Source organism: Plectropomus leopardus, chromosome 4, assembly GCF_008729295.1.
Source record: "Plectropomus leopardus isolate mb chromosome 4, YSFRI_Pleo_2.0, whole genome shotgun sequence".
In the NCBI taxonomy this organism is placed as follows: domain Eukaryota; kingdom Metazoa; phylum Chordata; class Actinopteri; order Perciformes; family Serranidae; genus Plectropomus; species Plectropomus leopardus.
Genome location: NC_056466.1, coordinates 1569779 through 1586945, shown reverse-complemented (window position 1 = coordinate 1586945; position 17167 = coordinate 1569779). Strand labels below are relative to the sequence as shown.

Below are 17167 nucleotides of genomic sequence, written 5' to 3'. Positions count from 1 at the left end.
GCCCGTCCCGTCGTCCCGCCCGTCGTCCCGCTGTCTCTGAGGGGAAAGATGCTGCAGGTAAGGTCGCTGTTACTTTAACAGCTTTAAATAGGATCAGGATTTATATTTTACCAATAAATCTTTTATGACTTTGAGGCAAATTTAAAAAAAAACATGCAGTCTCTCTTTTTCATTACAATATAATATTAATGGCTTTTTTTTTTTTTAAAATATAATGAATCCAGAACAGTATTAGAACTGCTTATTTTAAATATAACTCCGTTTATATATATATAGGAGGGAGCTGGTGATGCATGAAGGGTTTGTCAAATAATTTTTAAGCACATCTGTGTTTTTTACTTTGGCTTAAGGAGGGGTTATACAACTTTAAATGGCTGTATTTTGTGTTTATTTTACCGCCGGTTTTTAAAGAAAAACTTGTGTTTTGTTTTTTTTCCTTTTAAAATTTTTGGTAATATCCGAGGAAAAGACTTTTTTTTTTCTTTCAATGTTTCTCTTTCTGAAAGAGCGTTTTATGATGAATTAATGAGGCTGTTTAGCTTCATCAGTCTTCAATGACCGAAACAAAGCTAGCTCACAGTTGTATTTCTCTGTTTAATAAGAAAATGAGTGTGAGAATATTACCTCTCTTGACATTATGTCGCTTTTTCATTTATTAGTATGAAATATATGAAATATTACAGACCGCCTAAGCCTATTTCCCATGTGACCCAGCAGTCTAAACTGAATAACTTTTCTTTTGCATTGCTGTCATTCAGATCTTCTTCCTCACCTGTCTCCTGTCGTCACGCCTCGCTCTGAGCTCAGATGATTGGTTGGCAGCCCTCTTCTTTCTGGGTAGGAGAATTTTTAAAAAAAATAATTACATAAACTGATATAGTCATTACATTTTAAGGATTTATTACAGCAGATATTGAGGTTTCTAGAAACTTTTTTTTTTTGCAGTTTGGGATGTTTTCCTTTTTTAAGTAACAATAACTTATTCAAGTGAAGTTCTGATATTTGGGAATTCAGCAGCAAGTAGTCACACAGTCTCACAGGTGTTAAACAAACCCTCAGGTTACCCAAACATATTTGAAAAAAAAAACAAAACTTCCTGTTTCAGCTTTGACCTATTACACCCACCATAGTTGTGTGCATACAATGCTGGATTTTATTGTCACCTCCAGAAAGTATTTAATAAAAACGGAGTTAAGGGTTGACTTGTTTTGCACTTTGTCCAAAGAGGAAAGAAACATGAAATCGGCCTCATTTGGTGACTGCAATTCTGTCAAAACTGACAGAATTCATGGCCAGACTTTTTCAAAAAATTAGATCCAAGTTGTAATACATAGTAATTTTACTTAAATAAACAATAATTTAGTGGAAATAAACGTCTTACCTGGTCAGTATAAAGACAGAGAGGAGAAAGACAGCGAGGACGACAGCAGTTGTTGTTCTAGCGGCTGTTGATTTCCAGGCTCCTACAAAAGGTGCCAAAATGACAACAAAGACATTAAATTTGGCTCCAATAGGAAGTTTAAGACCACCGGCCTCACAAAGTGATGAAATGGAAAACACAAAACTTGATCTTAGAATAAAATACATTTTCTTTTTTGACAGTGAAAGGATCACTGCTTCCCTAAAACAGATAAAAATGCAACATTTCTGATCAGAAAAGAAATCTGGAAAAGCTGCCAAAACCTGAAGTACAGTTGGGCTCTTAAATTTTCATACCCCTGGAAGAATTTGTGAAAACTGGACATTTAGTAGAAAATTATTGATCATTCAACACACTTAGAATATGCCAAACAGCTCAGAGACAAGCTCCAAAACTTATAAAAAAAAATTTTTTTGGGGTGAAGAGACCAAATTTGAACTTTTTAGTCCCGACCATAAACTCTATATTCTGAGAGGAGTCAACAAGGTCTACGTTAAAAAGTGTGAGACAACCTGTTCACACACACAAAAAGGATTCTCCTAGATTGAAATATAGAGTGGGGAAAAAATACACAGACTTACAAAAAAAATCACAAAGTTTTGGATTTGGTGCATTATTTACCATTTTGCTTTGAACACAGGCAGCTTAAGGCTTTGAAATGAACAGTTTAAAACTTGACCTCTAACCTTCACAGTCACAAAAATATTTGAATCATCAGTTGGAAACCCCTCAGTCGACTGTGATTGATTCAAGTCGAGTAGACTTTTTAATTTTTTGCTAGTCGGTGTGCTGTGCAGTGTGCTTCTGGTGACGTTGTGGTCTCTAGATTTTTCTGCAGAGTGAGCGCTCTTCTGCTCAGAAGTGTAAGATTACAGCTCACAGCGAGTACATACTGTGCAGTCTCTGTTAGACATCTAGAGTCGGCAAAAAAACTCTGTTGCACATTAACAATACCTCATTACTGCCGTTAGCTTTTCAACTATCTGAAATGAATGTCGCCGTCATACTGAACATCCTGTTCAAACTTTAACACCTGGGTCAACACAGTTTTCTTGTGCTGCATTCAAGCGTCTTTGACTAGCATTTAACCTCAAAAAAATTGGTTTGATTTCTTTCAAAAACAGAAAAAAACTATAATGACAAGCAAAATTATATATTAAAAAAAAAAGGAAAAAATGTCCAGACCTCGTATCTTTTTATCTTTGCACCTCATCGCTATTTTTAAAGGTGATTTTTATTTTACAATTTTTCTAAAATCATTTAGTTTTTAACTTGACCTTTGTATCTTATCTCTTTATTGTAAATCTGAAACTTGTATTTGTATAAATTTTTATTTTAATGCTCTGTAAAGCACTTTGAATTGTGCTGTTGTAAAAATGTGCAAAAATGTGCCATACAAATAAAGCTGCCTTGCCTCGTCTTATTTATAATTCTCTAAATTATATATTCAAGTTATTTTACAAGCCAATTTGCTGAGGTTTGAAAGGGTTAAAACTTTATGGAAAACAAAACAAATTGTCAAATATTGAAAGGCCAAATTTGATTCGATGGGATACAGTCTGACCAAAAATTAAAAATGTTGCATTGTTCTAATTTTGTTTTGCACAACAGTCTTCAGGCATTGAAATAAATTGTTTTATACTTGTGACTACTAAAAAGAAGACAATTCTTCCCATATGAGGACATTACTTACTGTTCAAAGACTTACTTATCAGCTCATACTAATCACAAACAACGAGGAGAATTTAAAAACGCACATGTCAAGTCAAGTCAATTGTATTTAGAAAGCCAATTATCACAAATCACAATTTGCCTCAGAGATCTTCACAGCATACGACATCCCTCTGTCCTCAGACCCTCACATCAACTGAGGAGAAACCCCCCAAAAAACCCTAGAACGGGGAAAAAAACATCAAACAAAAGCTCAGGTCTCAGGAGGGAGTGGTCCATGGGGGTCTCTTCAATTAGCATTAATCAGAAAGATGTGTGTGTTATGATCTCAGCTGCAGTCTGTGTGTGTGTGTGTGTGTGTGTGTGTGTGTGAACAGAAACTCACCTGCCACAGTAATCAGGTGTAAAGTGGAGTTACGTCGTCCTCTGTTGTTCTCGGCTTCACAGTAATAATTCCCGCTGTGTTCGGCTCTGAAGTCGGTGATGGTGAAGATCTGTCCGGATGCTTTTGGTGAGTCTTCATCCTCCTTGTACCAGGTGTAGTTAGCTGCTGGGTTAGCTCACTGCTGCAGGTCAGATTGACTGAGCTGCCCTCCTCTATCTCAGAGGGACTCACTGACACAGAGGGATGCTTTGGAGCATCTGGAGGAGAAAATTAAGAGGGTCACATTTCATTAACAGGGTTCCTTCATCTTAGGGCTAGTGGAATTTAAGGCTTTTTAAGACTGGCTACTGTGAAATTTGTCCTAAATTTAAGTCTCAAGTGGCATATAACATTATTGAAAGAAAAAAATAACATGTACCAACATCAATTACTGAGGGTGAGGGGCAATTTCACTTTTTTTTCAACTGTTAATCGTAAGATAAAACATTACTCTTTTGTGATGTTAATCAATAAGCGTTCCATTAATTATTATTTTTTAGTTACCCATTATGTTTTTAGTTTAGTTTACTTTATCTGTTTTCACATACAAATAAAAATATATACAAAATAGTAAAAGAGCAATAGAAATGTGAAGCGGAGATGAAAAAAAAAAACACTCAATGAGGGCTTGATCGAGGCGCTAATCTATTAGTTAATAAGTAAAAATAGTATTAGGATGGAAAAAAGGGAAAGACAATAAAATGCATACAGAAGCAAACATCAATATAAATACATTGAATTAAAAAAATACCAGTAGACAGTTCACACAGAGTATCCATAAGTGTAACATTGAGTTCAGCTTTTACAACACAATGTCAGAAACAGATCAATAAAAATCCAAACTCCAATGTCTACGATTTCTTAAGAATTTTGATAGATTGATTTCAGATGTCTTTATGCCACTTAAGGCCTCATTTTAAGATTTCTGAATTCAATGCCTTTAAGACTTTATAAGGATTGGTGGGAACCCTCTTTAAAATCAGCATGCATGATTTTGAAGATCAGAATCAAAAAACAATTAAAATGTGACTTACACTGGACATCTACAAATAGAGACGTAGAGCTGATCTGTCCATACTGATTCTCAGACTTGCAGTAGTAGATCCCTCTGTCCTCAGAGCTGATGGAGGTGAAAAGATAACTTCCTTTTGGTCCTTGAACCAGTGTTTGGTTCTCCTTGTACCAGGTGTAGTTAGCTGCTGGGTTAGCGTCACTGCTGCAGCTCAGAGTCACTGAGCTGCCCTCCTCTATCTCAGCAGAGGGACTCACTGACACATCACAGGTCTTTGGAGCATCTGGAGGAGATTATTTTACAGAAGTTAACTACTGACTCAGCCACACAATGCCAATAGTGAAAAAAACTCCCAATAAACTACTACTGAATAGAGCTGTGCAATATGGCTTTAGAATAATATTTCAATATCTTTAGGCTACATCACAATACACAATATTTATTCTAATATTTTGAAATCTCCTGTAAACTAATGTTAACTACTATAATACAAAATGATTAAATAAACTACAGTTACAAATTAGGTAGCTGCTGCCACAAAATAAAGTTACATACATTACTGTTGTAATAAAGTTGACTAACGTACTGTTATAATGTTGAATAAAGTACAAAGTTAAATAAAGTGTTTTTATAGTAAAGTTCAGTATCGTTTTCCAGCTCGTCCACGTTTGTTTGTTTTGGTGCTGTGCATCGTAAAGACGCCTCCTCTGCCACGCAGACGGTCGCATAACTTTATCAGATGAAAACAACATAAACGAATTAGCATAATGTGAAATGATAGCCTTTTTTTATCGTCAGACAATATATTTGGTCACATCGCACAGTCGTACTACTGAAGCTTTCCCAGTGAACTACAAAAGCAGACTGTGAATGTGAAGCAGACAGAGAAGAAATCTTTCACACCAGGAGACCCCCTTTTGAAGACTTAAAAGTTTTGCGTTGTGTTTTCTGCACATTACTGCATACTGGATTTCACTTACATTTCACATTAATAAAGATGTATTGAGACGTCCTCCTCCCCAGCTCGTTCTCAGCTGCACAGTAATACTCCCCAGAGTCAGAGGAAAGGACGGAGCTGAGGACGAGCTGCGGTTCTCTCCTGAGCAGTGTTTGGTTCTTGTACCAGGTGTATTTAGCTGCTGAGTTAGCATCACTGCTGCAGGTCAGAGTCACCAAATCGCCCGCCATGATTTCACCAGAAGGACTCGCTGACACAGAGGGAACCTTCAGAGCATCTGGAGTTAAAAACATTAACGTGGTTAAAAGGTGGAGAAGCACATTTTAGACTCAGTGTTTACTGGAGGTTGAGTCCTTCTTGTTAGTTACACAGAGAAGCAAACTCACACACTGAGGGAGAGCCGTAATCCTCATGTCCTTTGAAAGCACAAGAGATGACGTCTCCAGGATAAAATCGGTCTTGATATAAAGAATTGTCTGTCTTCGTAATTTTCTCTCCGTTGCTGAACCAGACGTAGGAAGGACGACCAGGTGGACTGCAGCTGCTGCTACACTTCAGCTCTGCCTCGGTATAAAACTGCTGCTGGACTATTATTCTGATAACCTGCACCTGAAGATCTGGATATGTGAGGAAAAACACAGTGTCATTAGATAACAGGAAAACACACAAACACACACAAACACACACACACACACACACAAACACACACACACACACACACACACACACACACACACACACACACACACACACAGACACACACACACACACACACACACACACACACACACACAATATTATCTTAACTGTTGTTAGTTAAGTGGTGATTTATTCGCGGAACAAAAGTTTTTCATGATTATGTACTTTTGTACCACTTATTGATCGAGCACTTTTTATAAAAGGGTTTGTTGTAAATAGGGGTCGACAGATATACATTTTTAAGGTGCTGATATCAAAATCGATTAGTAGTTGATGAGACCAATAACAGATATTTGGAACCAACATGCATTTACAATAAAAATGTAAATATTTCCATCCAAGTTTGGAATTTGGAAAATAACAAACTCCAACGGAAAACTTTGTTTAAATGCCTTTAGCAAATGTTAAATCAAAACTAAAACTTTCAACGTCATACACAACAAGTTCACAGCAGCATGTTTTTATAATGTTCAGTGAGAATTTAAATAGAAAAATAAATGAGTAAAAACAGCTCTATTAAGTTTGACAAAGTAAAAGCACCCTCTATGCTGACACTTTCTTTGTGTATACTGCAGTCCCTGGTGTTGATAGACTGTAGTACACACACCTTTTCAATAATGAGTTAATTCACTTGATTGGCAATATCAAACAAAATGTTGGTACAGATTATAAGAAAAATGCTAAATATCAGCCCAAATATTCATCCAGGTCCTGTGGACCCCTAGAAAATACTGTGTAACTCAGCTAAAAGAAATTAAGAACTTTCCAGTTGCAAAAATCACTTTGGCTCCCAGAGGAAAATTTTGCTGCTCACAATAGTCTTTTCGTTAATCAGCTTTAAATCAGCTTCTTCTCTTTGGTTTTTTTTTGCTGCACTCATAGGCTTCTTAGACATTTCTAAAGTCTGAAAACAGATCAAATACACACAGTTGTGTGTAGTTTTGTTTCACTTCTGTCTAAAGAGCTGATTATTTCAGACAAATAAAGATAACTGCAGTCAGAGAGGGAAGAGAGCATTTCAAGATCCTAATTTGGGATATGAGACAAAATGAAGACTTTTTTCCAGGAGCTAAATTTAAGAAGTATGAAAAAATGGTCAAAATCTTATATTGATGTTATATTGAGCTCCGTTATGTCTAAGAGAAACAGGCTGGACAAAGACGACAATTTATTTTGAATTTCCCTCTCCTTTTGGAGTTAATGTTTATAGAATCTGTATGCACGTTAGTCTTCTTCAATACGACAGCTACGTGCTACTGAGCTGGTAGTTCTCCGTTAAGGATCATCAGTACCTGTGACAGTCAGAGTTGTTCCAGGTAAATCACTCCCCCATTCAAAGCTTCTGGTTTTGAATTTGAAGTGATACTGGGCTGAATCGCTCTCTCTCAGGTCAGAGATTCTCAGGATGGAGCGTCCTCTCTTCGTCTCAAAGACCCGAACACGACGTCCATACTGTGAGTCTTTCATTGGGTCCTCAGATGTTGAGGGATTCCTCCACTGATCACTGCTTTCAGAACTGAACCAGAATTTTGATTCAACTTCATCTTTATAACTGTTGTAACTGCAGGAAATGTCCACTGATGAGCGTTTGAGGGCGCAGATGTTTCTGTCAGTGTACATCACTCTGTTACAGGTGTGACCACTCACACCTGAAAGACAAAACATTAAAAACATTTCAGTGCATATTTGTGTGATGGCAAAAGGGCATCAATTTAGGTACATATTAAAAACCAGCAAACAGATGGAGTCTTACCGCATTTTTTAAAACAAAGAGGAAAATCAGATGCAACTACGTGTTTGTTTAAAAATGCAAGTCACCAGATAAAATCAAAGCTTTTGTGGTGCCAAAGACTGAACACACAATAATAAACCACGCTGTGTTTCATTGTGTAAAGTTTTAGCTCTTTAGTTTTCCATTTTGTAATGATGGCAGTTAAAACGCAACATTTCTAAAAAAAATCATGTGGCTGAGTAACCAGCTGCTACTAAATAACAAGTAATTGATGTAAAGAGCCATTGGTTAAAAGCTCCACCAGAAACTGTGGCATAAACTTACACACTGACAGAGAGGAGAAATCCTCACGTCCGTTCAGAGCACAGGAATAGCTGTCTGCTGAATCAGGGGAGACTGTAAAAGATGATGTTTCTTTCTCCATTTTCTGTCCATTCTTGTACCAGATGTAGGAAGATTTATCAGGTAGATGACAACTGCTGTGACACTTTAGCTCTGCCCTGTAACCAAACCAAACTGATGATACCTGCACATGCAGATCTGGATCTTTAAAGAAAGCACAGATATGTTTGGTTTTTCATTAAATACTGCAATTACAGGTACACACACAAGGTCAAAATAGCATACTGTTCATTACTTTTTATAATTTAGTAGTTAAGTACTACAGAGCATTAATAACTTACTGTCTTACATAAATGTAAAGGGGTAAGTACACAAAATTAAGCACTTAGTATGAAATACATGCCACATGTAACATCAGTTTGTGTTCATTAGTACCTGTAACACTCAGAGTTGTACCAGGTAAATCACTCCCCCATTCAAAGCCTGTGGTATTGAATTTGAAGTGATACTGGGCTGAATCGCTCTCTCTCAGGTCAGAGATTATCAGAGTGGAACGTCCTCGCTTTGATTCAACCTGGACACGTCTTGCATACTGGGAGTCTTCACTCTGATCCTCAGGTTGTTTATAATACTGCCGCTGATTACTTTGGTCACGAGTGAACCATAATTTTGATTCAACACTATATTCATGAGAGCTGTAAAAGCAAGAAATGGCCACTGAGGAGCCTTTGACGGCACAGATGCTTCTCTCAGTGTACGTCACTTTGTTGCAGTATCGACCATTAACACCTGAAAGATAAAATAATTTTGAAATTGAGCTGTTATAACTCCATCTCTCACAGCAGTAACAGAGCGGGTTGTATTGATGAGTTACTGACAGCAGAAGAGATACTCTACAGCTCGATGCCAAAAAAGGGTATTAATACAGAAATGGGAAGTAGATGCATCCATATTTAAAATACATGCAGTCATTGGACAGAAACAGATGGCATGCTGGTAGTGGAAGACTTCGATGTGCACTCACATACTGAGGGAGAGGGGAAATCCTCATGTCCTTTAAGGGCACAGGTATAGCTGTCTTTTAAATTGAACGTGACTGAAAAAGACGATGCTTCTTCCTCTATTTTCTGTCCATTCTTGTACCAGGTGTAGGAAAGATCACCAGGTACACGACAATTGCTGTGACACTTAAGCTCTGCCTTGGAATAACCCTGGTTGGTCACCTGCACCTTCAGAACTGGATGAGTGAAAAATAAACAGAAATATAATTTATATACGTATAAATATAATCTGTCTGCACAACAAAACCAGTTTGAAGAAAAGTCTGCAAGGCCATTCACATCCTACACCAACAGTCATCCTCGAACTGAGACAATCTTTCTCCAAATACATGACCACTTGCTATCATGTGACCAAACATTTAATCCAAGCATAATCAGTATATAGAGCTTTAAATTCAGATTTCCTTCATCAAACATTTAAAGAACTGTTGTCTTGATCTTGAAAATCTGAAACACAAGGAATATTTCAATAAAAATCTTACCTGTGACAGACAAAGTGACTCCAGGTGAACCAAGAAATCTCCTCTCTGGTTGGTTTGTGATGAACATGAGCCTGTACTCAGCTGAGTCGCTCTCTCTCAGGTCTGTGATTCTCAGAGTGCAGTCGCTCTCATTGCAGCGATTCTGAACACGACCTGAATACTCTGAGTCTGTTCTCAGATCCACAGGTCCGCTGTGACTTTCTTTGGTAGACCAGAATGTTTCCACAGCATCAGGGTTTATTCTGGATGGGTATCTGTAGCTGCAGCTTATTTCCACTGTTGATCCCTTCAAGGCACAGATCTCAGTCGATGTGTAAGTCACTCCCAAGTCGGGACTCTGCATCACTGTAACACAGAAAAAAACACAATCAGATTTATAACATCAAACCACAGATTTGGATATTTGCATGGAGGTGCATCTACATGTAAACCTTCTAGAGAATGGACCTAATTCAAACATTTAGAAACTATTTGCTCTCACATCGTGTGATCAGTGGTGTAAGACAACTAAGCACATGTCAAGTCAGTTTTATTCATAAAGCCCATTTCATAGATCACAATTTGTCTCAGAGGACTCGAATGAATACGACACCTCTCTGTCCCTGCACCCATACAGCAGAAAAGAAAAAAAAAAACTTTAACAGGGAAAAAATGGTAGAAACCTCAGGAAGAGAAACTGAGAAGGGATGCCTCTCCCAGGACAGACAGACTTGCAATAGATGTGTGTATACAACAAGTCAGCGTAATAAAATTAGAGTAATCAATATGACAAAATGATGCATAAGGGGAGAGAGAGATGCACAGCAACAACAATAATGACAAAAAATAATCAAAGCATTTGAATATCTATAAATGTAGTTTGATAGTATATGTTACATGCATATATTAAAGTAGGTGACAATAATAATTATTTGTGTAATAATAGTGCATAAATTTACATTTACAATAAATTCCCTCGAGTGTTGTACTTAAGGTCTTTTATGTAACTTTTCACATGTATTAATTGCTTTTTTAATGGCAATTGGGTGATATGAATTTAACATAACTTAAAAACTGAGTGATTATCTCTGATGCCAATAACAGCCTTTGGACTGGCTTTGTGTAAAGGACTTAGGACAAATTTTGCAGGAAAATCCAAAGGATGTGATAAACCTTAACGGGATAGTTCAGATTTTCTGAAATAGGGTTGTATGGGATGTTGAGCAGAGCATCAGTATATAGAGCTTCATCATCTTATTCAGAATCACAGGGTAACGTACAGTAGTAGTATTTGGAACACCCCCAGTTTGGCGAAGCAGGTATTTTCTAATTCACAATAAAACTAAAGTGATTCACAATGTGAACTGTTGTTGTATTTTTGCACACACACCCACAGAGGTAAGCTAAGCCTCTAATGTCCTAAAATCCTAGAAATGGCCTAAAACTGAGCAATGTCCTGAAATCTTACTAATTCCCTTAAATCCATGACATAACCTAAAATACAAAAAAATATATAAAATCCTAGAAACTTCCTAAAATCCTATAAAAGTCCCCAAATCAAACACTGAAATCTTAAAATTGTCCCAAAATCCAAGACATAACATCCTGAAGTCCTAGAAATGTCCTAAAACCCAAGAAACATCCAAAAATCCTAGAAATGTCCTAAAATCTAAGAAACGTCTTAGAAATCCGACAAACGTCCTAACATCCATGAAACATCTTAAAATCCTTGAAACAACCTTAGACCCGAGAAACATTTTAATAATCCAAGAAACATCTTAAAATCCCAGAAATGTCAGAAAATCCCAGAAATGTCCGAAAATCCAAGAAACATCCTAAAATCCTAGAAATGTCCTAAATTCATAGAAACCTTGAAAAGCAGATCCCAAGCATAGCAAGTCCTTGAGCTTACACTGCTGTATGAAATATTCAGTCCATAGATAAGTAAGTTATACATAGACTTCCTACAATACATCAATGTAAACCAACCACCACCAACACAATAAACAACAACAACAACGAAAACACCAAAATATCATTTTAACCAATACATACTTTTTGGCCGAAAGCTGTCTATGCAAACTCAGTGTGCAACACTAGCTAACATTAGCATTAGCCTAGAAATGGATTCCGCTAAAATCAACAAGCGACACCCGCCACAACAGAGTCCGAGCACACGCTGTGTTCCCGTTTAATACATTTTGCGTTAGCAGCAGCAGTTTAGGGCTTACCGCTGAGGTCTTTGCTGCCTGAATTCAAGCTGTTGGAGCCGCTGACTGAAGGTCCCTATCCGGAGCTGCTGCCCGCGTTGCTCCGGAGAGGAGCCACCTCTAAGCGGCAGGAGGGAAGCGTATGGGAGGCGGGGTGCGCTAGCTAACTCCTGTATCACTTTTGGTCGCATAATCACTACATTAATCAAAATTGGTGCTTCCATATTAAATTTGAAATCCCCGTGGTGCTTAAAAAGTGCCAGAAGAAACACTGACGTCTGTAACAAAACCGTTAAACAGCGGTATTGGCATGCTAACGTTAGCTAGCCTGCTTTCAGGTGAATTGCTAGCTAGCAAAGTAGCAAACTACTCGAAAACAGCGAATCCGCACAGACTCCTGGTGTGCTGGTTTGCAAATTATTTGAACAAAATGTTTTAAAAAAGCGGCACATACCTAAATTACAGCTTGGTGGACGGCCAGGAAGCTAACCGTACCTGAAGCTAAGGTTAGCCAGCTAGCATGGAGCTTCCGTTGGTTGTTTTGATAAGTTAGCTGATAAATTTGCAAACGCGGGGCTAGTTAGCTTCGTGGAGGTGTTTATTATATATTGGGACTAACAGATGATATCAATATTATAACTATGATTGTAACTTATTTTACATAATCAACAAAATACCGCCATGTCGCGGTCAGTCTGTTAATGACCACAGGTGAGGTCAGTTCAGGTGCTCGAGCGCCACTGCACCGGATGTTTACTACGGCCTTTTCTTCTTCTTCGGGTTTTTATGTTGGCATCTATAAAGTCACATTACCGCCACCTGCTGGATTTACAGCAAACGGCAGGAGGCCGTTTCATAATTATTCTCTAACAATAATGATAATGATAATGATAATGAAAATAATAATAACGATACTACTACTACTACTACTACTACTACTACTAATAATAATAATAATAATAATAATAATAATAATAATAATACATTTGTTATTTTATTTTATTTTATTTTATTCGGACAGGTTGTGATGCTTATTGTTTTATTAAAAAATTTTAAAGCCCAGAGTATGCATAAAAAAATTATGCTCTTCTGCATTGTTCCTCCTAAAATGACACATCAAACTCAAATTTATGTTTTGTTTTTTTTTTTTCCCACTAACCGCGATTTAATCTCTGAGAAGATTGGTGCAATTTCTTTTAGATAAAAATTACGTGAAAATTACATTCAAAACTATGTATCAGAATTATTATAATTTAATTATAAAGTGTTTTTTTCCCAAGACTTGCTTGTCTAGTCTTTTGTTTGTTTGTTTTTTTTAAAAAAACTAATTTTAAGGTAATTTTTGAAATTATTTTCAAAAGCACAGGAAAAAAAGACAATGGGCATTTTGGTAAGAAATGCTCCACTTATTGCAAGAAATTAATAGATTTCCAGGTCTTGCTTGCCCTGTTTTTTATTATTAAATAAGGTAATTTCCTTGTTCTGTTTACTAATTTCTTGCTCATTTTTCTTTCTTTCTTTTTTCAAATTTAAGGAAATTTCTTGTTCTTTTGACTAATTTCTTGTTAATTTTCCTTTTTTTCCTTTCTTCTTTTGTTGCTCATTGCCTTTTGCCCATGTTCCTAAAATAAATCTAGCCAATTTGCTCAGGTTTCAAATGGTTTTATTTTACATTGAAAACCAAACAAAGGGCTTACTCTGCAGTCAGTCAGTTGCGAGAAGTATTTATTTCCTTTATAATGTGAAATGTTTCAAATATTTTTTTTTTCTTTTGGTCCCATTTTTTCTGCTCTCTTTTACAAAGCTTTAACACGTGTGCGTGTCAGAAGTTGTGGCAATGCCCTGATGAGTTGGAGTAAGCTTGGGGTGTCTGACTTGTCATCTTCCTCAGAGTTATTACGCTTCTCTTCTCTTCTTTCTTGCTCCACCACATCACTGCCACCTGAAACCAACAGCATATAAAAAAGGGTTAAGTTTGGAGTCCAGTTGCACACCTGCTGACAGAAATACGTCAACAGACTCATCTGTATCATTTGCCATGTAAAACAGATTTTACACACTTATTTCTTCTCTGCAGAACATGGTAACATGAATCACTTTTGTCAGTTTTATATCCTTTTAGACTCGACTCATGTTTATTCAGAAATATGAAGTTTTCGGTCATCATCATTAGGCAGAAAACCTGCACACACTGTTGATAAGCTCAACAAACTGAGTAAATGATCCAAAAATTGGCCCATTTTACCCTACGAAAAATGGACTGGCATGCAATTTCTTGAGCTGTGTTCAGAAATCTTTAACAAGCATTTAAACATTTTGAAAGGTGAGCAAATTTGTTGGATTTCTGTGAAAAATATTGCAAAAATCTAACAGGCATGAAGTATCCTACAAATTGGGAGAACTTAGAAAAAGGTGAAAAGATAATGACCTGGAATTTAGGTAAAAAGAGAGTTATCAGAAAAATAACAAAAATATCAAGAAAAGTATTTACAAGTAAGTATTTAAAATTATATTTTAATTTTATTTTATTTTATTATTTTTAATTTAATTTAATTTTTAGCATTTTTTCAAGCCATTTCCCATTTTTTTCTTTCTTTTTTTAGAAATTCTGTTAATTTTTTCTTGTGAAAATGCTCGTCTCCTTCTTTAGATGTTTTTAAAAGAAATCAAGCCAGTTTGCTCAGGTTTCAATGGGTTACTAAACATACTGAAAATTGTATATATATATATATGTATATATAATATTATATTGTATTAAATGGCTGTCTCCAAAGTTTAAAAACACACCTCCCAAAACCTCTGCAGCTCGTTTGTAAAATGTTTGTTTCATTTGTGCAACTTTTTTTGTTGTAGGGGAGCTAAGAGTTACTTTTTTGATGATAATTTTACTTTGTAGAACTTTACATGCAGGACTTTTACCTGTTATTGAATATTTTAGAAAAGAAAAGAATGGGAATAATTCCAGTGGTTAAACGGGACTGTGTGTCTACAGGAAGCAGTCCATGTTTTCATCACATTTTACATAAAAGGATGTCAGTCGACTTTCTTACGTGTGTGTTTGGTGTTAACACGACTCCTCCGGCCTCGGTGCCAAGAAATCTGCACTCTCCTGAACAGAACAACGGTTCCCCACTCCTCCGAGGCCTCTCTCTCCTTCCACTCTTTCGCTATCTGCTCCCTCCTCTGTCTTCTTCTCTCCTTCTTCATCTCCTTCAGTATCTTTCTCTCCTCCTTCAACTCTATTTTTGCCTCCTTCTTCTCCTCCCTCCTCCTCTTTCTCTCCTCCTTCCACTCTCTTTTTATCTCCTTCTTCACCACCTTCAGCCTCTCTTTCTCCACCTTCTTCAGTCTTTTTCTCTCCTGCTTCTCCCACTTCTGTCTCTCTTTCCGCTCTTTTGTCATTCTTTTTTTCTCCTTTTTGAGTTTCTCGCCGTACTCTTTAGCCTTCTCTTTGTTCCAGTTTGCCTGAAAGTCTCTGTTCTCCCTCCTGACTCTTTCCCATCTTTCTTCATACTCCCTCTGGATTCCTGCCGTGTCCTCCCGTGCCTCTGCTGCCAGCCTTTTACTCCTCTCCTCCCTCTCCCTCTCCTCCTGCTCCTCTTGTTTACTCTCCCTCCAGCTCAGCAGATACTCCATGACCAAATCCGTCTCGACCGTTGGTGTGAGCAGCCTCTGGGTGGTAAGAGGCAAGTTGTCTTCAGAGGACGTAGGGCTTCCACCCCCTCGTCTCTGCAGCCTCCGGGTGGTTAGGGGTGGGTTCTCTTCAGAAGACGAAGGTCTCTCACTCCTTCGTTCCTGCAGCCTTCGAGTGGTCGAAGACTTGGTGTCTTCAGAAGACAAAGAGCTCCCAACCCTTTGTCCCTGCAGCCTCCAGATGGTCGAAGGTTTCTTGACTGCAAGAGTGAAAATATTAAGAAATAAAAAGAAATGTTGTTGTCTGCAGAGACAAATTAAAAAGTAGAAAACGTCAGCTGATGAATATTGGTGTTACGGTTTGATATTAATGCAATCTCTATCTATATATATATATATATATTTGCTTAGAGGTAACATCGAAATTAATTTATTTTCCTATGTTTCAGAGATTATTTTGAAAAAGATTGTTTGCATTTAAAGAGCAGAAACTGCGTTTTCTGTGAAAATGCAAGTTTATTCTAAAAAGACACGATGCATCTAAAAAGCATAAATGGACACACTGTCCCTGAATGTCCAGCACTAACATGAGAGGTCACCTAGCATGTCAGATCTTGGCATTGCGGGCCACTAACCAAGCATCAGTATGGAGTGAGAAAAAGCTGGTATTTTACTGCGAGGATCAATAATTCAGTTTATCATTTTAAGAAAAGTTGGAGTCATCATACCTGTGACCCATGAAATATTTAGTAGGGCTGTCGAACGATTTGTGTTTTAAATCGCAATTAATCACATTTTTGTATTGCAAATTCTACGTTACATTATTTTGCATTACAAGATGCAGAACATATTGACAAGGTAAAGCTATTCCTACCAGACTCATGGGTAAATGTAAAGACTATTTTCATTCAGATATCTTGAGGTCAGACGTCAAGAAAACCCTATTAAATGCCCATGCTGTTTCTCAATTCGAAAAGAAAAAATTAGTCTTCTTTTTGTTTATTTCTCATGTGTCATATATGGACCTTAATTGCAACATGATTAGTGTGTTAACACTGGCAGCCCTAACATTTCAGCATTTTAACTGACAGACACTTCTCTTTCAAAAAACAAATTAGAAGGCCATTATAAATGTTAAGTTTAATCTAAATAATCTTCAGTACATCAAGCTTTTTGTAGATACTATGATTTTTTCCTCATCTGTATTTATCATTATTTTATTGAATTTTTCGCACTGATGGACTTTTATGTTCGGTGTTGTCTTATGTGATGTGTTTGTGGATCTGTTGTTGTCATTTTTATATCTACCTGCTCACGCACAACAGATGTAATCTAGATAACGTTGGCACAATTAGCCTATTTTTAGTCCATGCACTGTCCATGAAAAAACAGACAATGTAAATTTTAAAGTTGCACTTACGTACCCTTCTTGTAAGGGTTGCTGTCTCCACAAGAGGAATGGCTCTCATCCTTTCGTCTGTGGTCCTTCGTGATGGCACAGAGGTTGATGTCAGCGAAAAACAAAGGGCCCTCACCCCTTCGTC

At 37.1% G+C, this 17167-nt stretch overlaps 2 protein-coding genes across 2 annotated transcripts; both read right to left on the bottom strand.

Moving 5' to 3' along the window:
• On the bottom strand, positions 1 to 12140 carry LOC121941587 (sialoadhesin-like; the record flags this gene model as incomplete). Its single annotated transcript, XM_042484413.1, is given in 14 exon segments — positions 1 to 36; positions 773 to 833; positions 1382 to 1463; positions 3477 to 3653; positions 3656 to 3733; positions 4550 to 4810; positions 5508 to 5762; positions 5872 to 6102; positions 7477 to 7833; positions 8241 to 8462; positions 8694 to 9047; positions 9283 to 9495; positions 9802 to 10146; positions 12012 to 12140. Coding segments are annotated over 13 exon segments (2670 nt in total), but the record flags the coding sequence as incomplete, so codon positions are not given.
• A 3017-nt stretch (positions 12141 to 15157) lies between these two features.
• LOC121941586 (chromatin assembly factor 1 subunit A-like) lies at positions 15158 to 17137 on the bottom strand. Its single transcript, XM_042484412.1, has 3 exons — positions 17044 to 17137; positions 15283 to 15883; positions 15158 to 15188 (listed from the first exon to the last, which is right to left on the bottom strand). The coding sequence occupies exons 1-3, from the start codon at positions 17090 to 17092 to the stop codon at positions 15158 to 15160; spliced, it is 681 nt and encodes a 226-aa protein (XP_042340346.1). The 5' UTR covers positions 17093 to 17137.
• Positions 17138 to 17167: the final 30 nt, after the last annotated feature.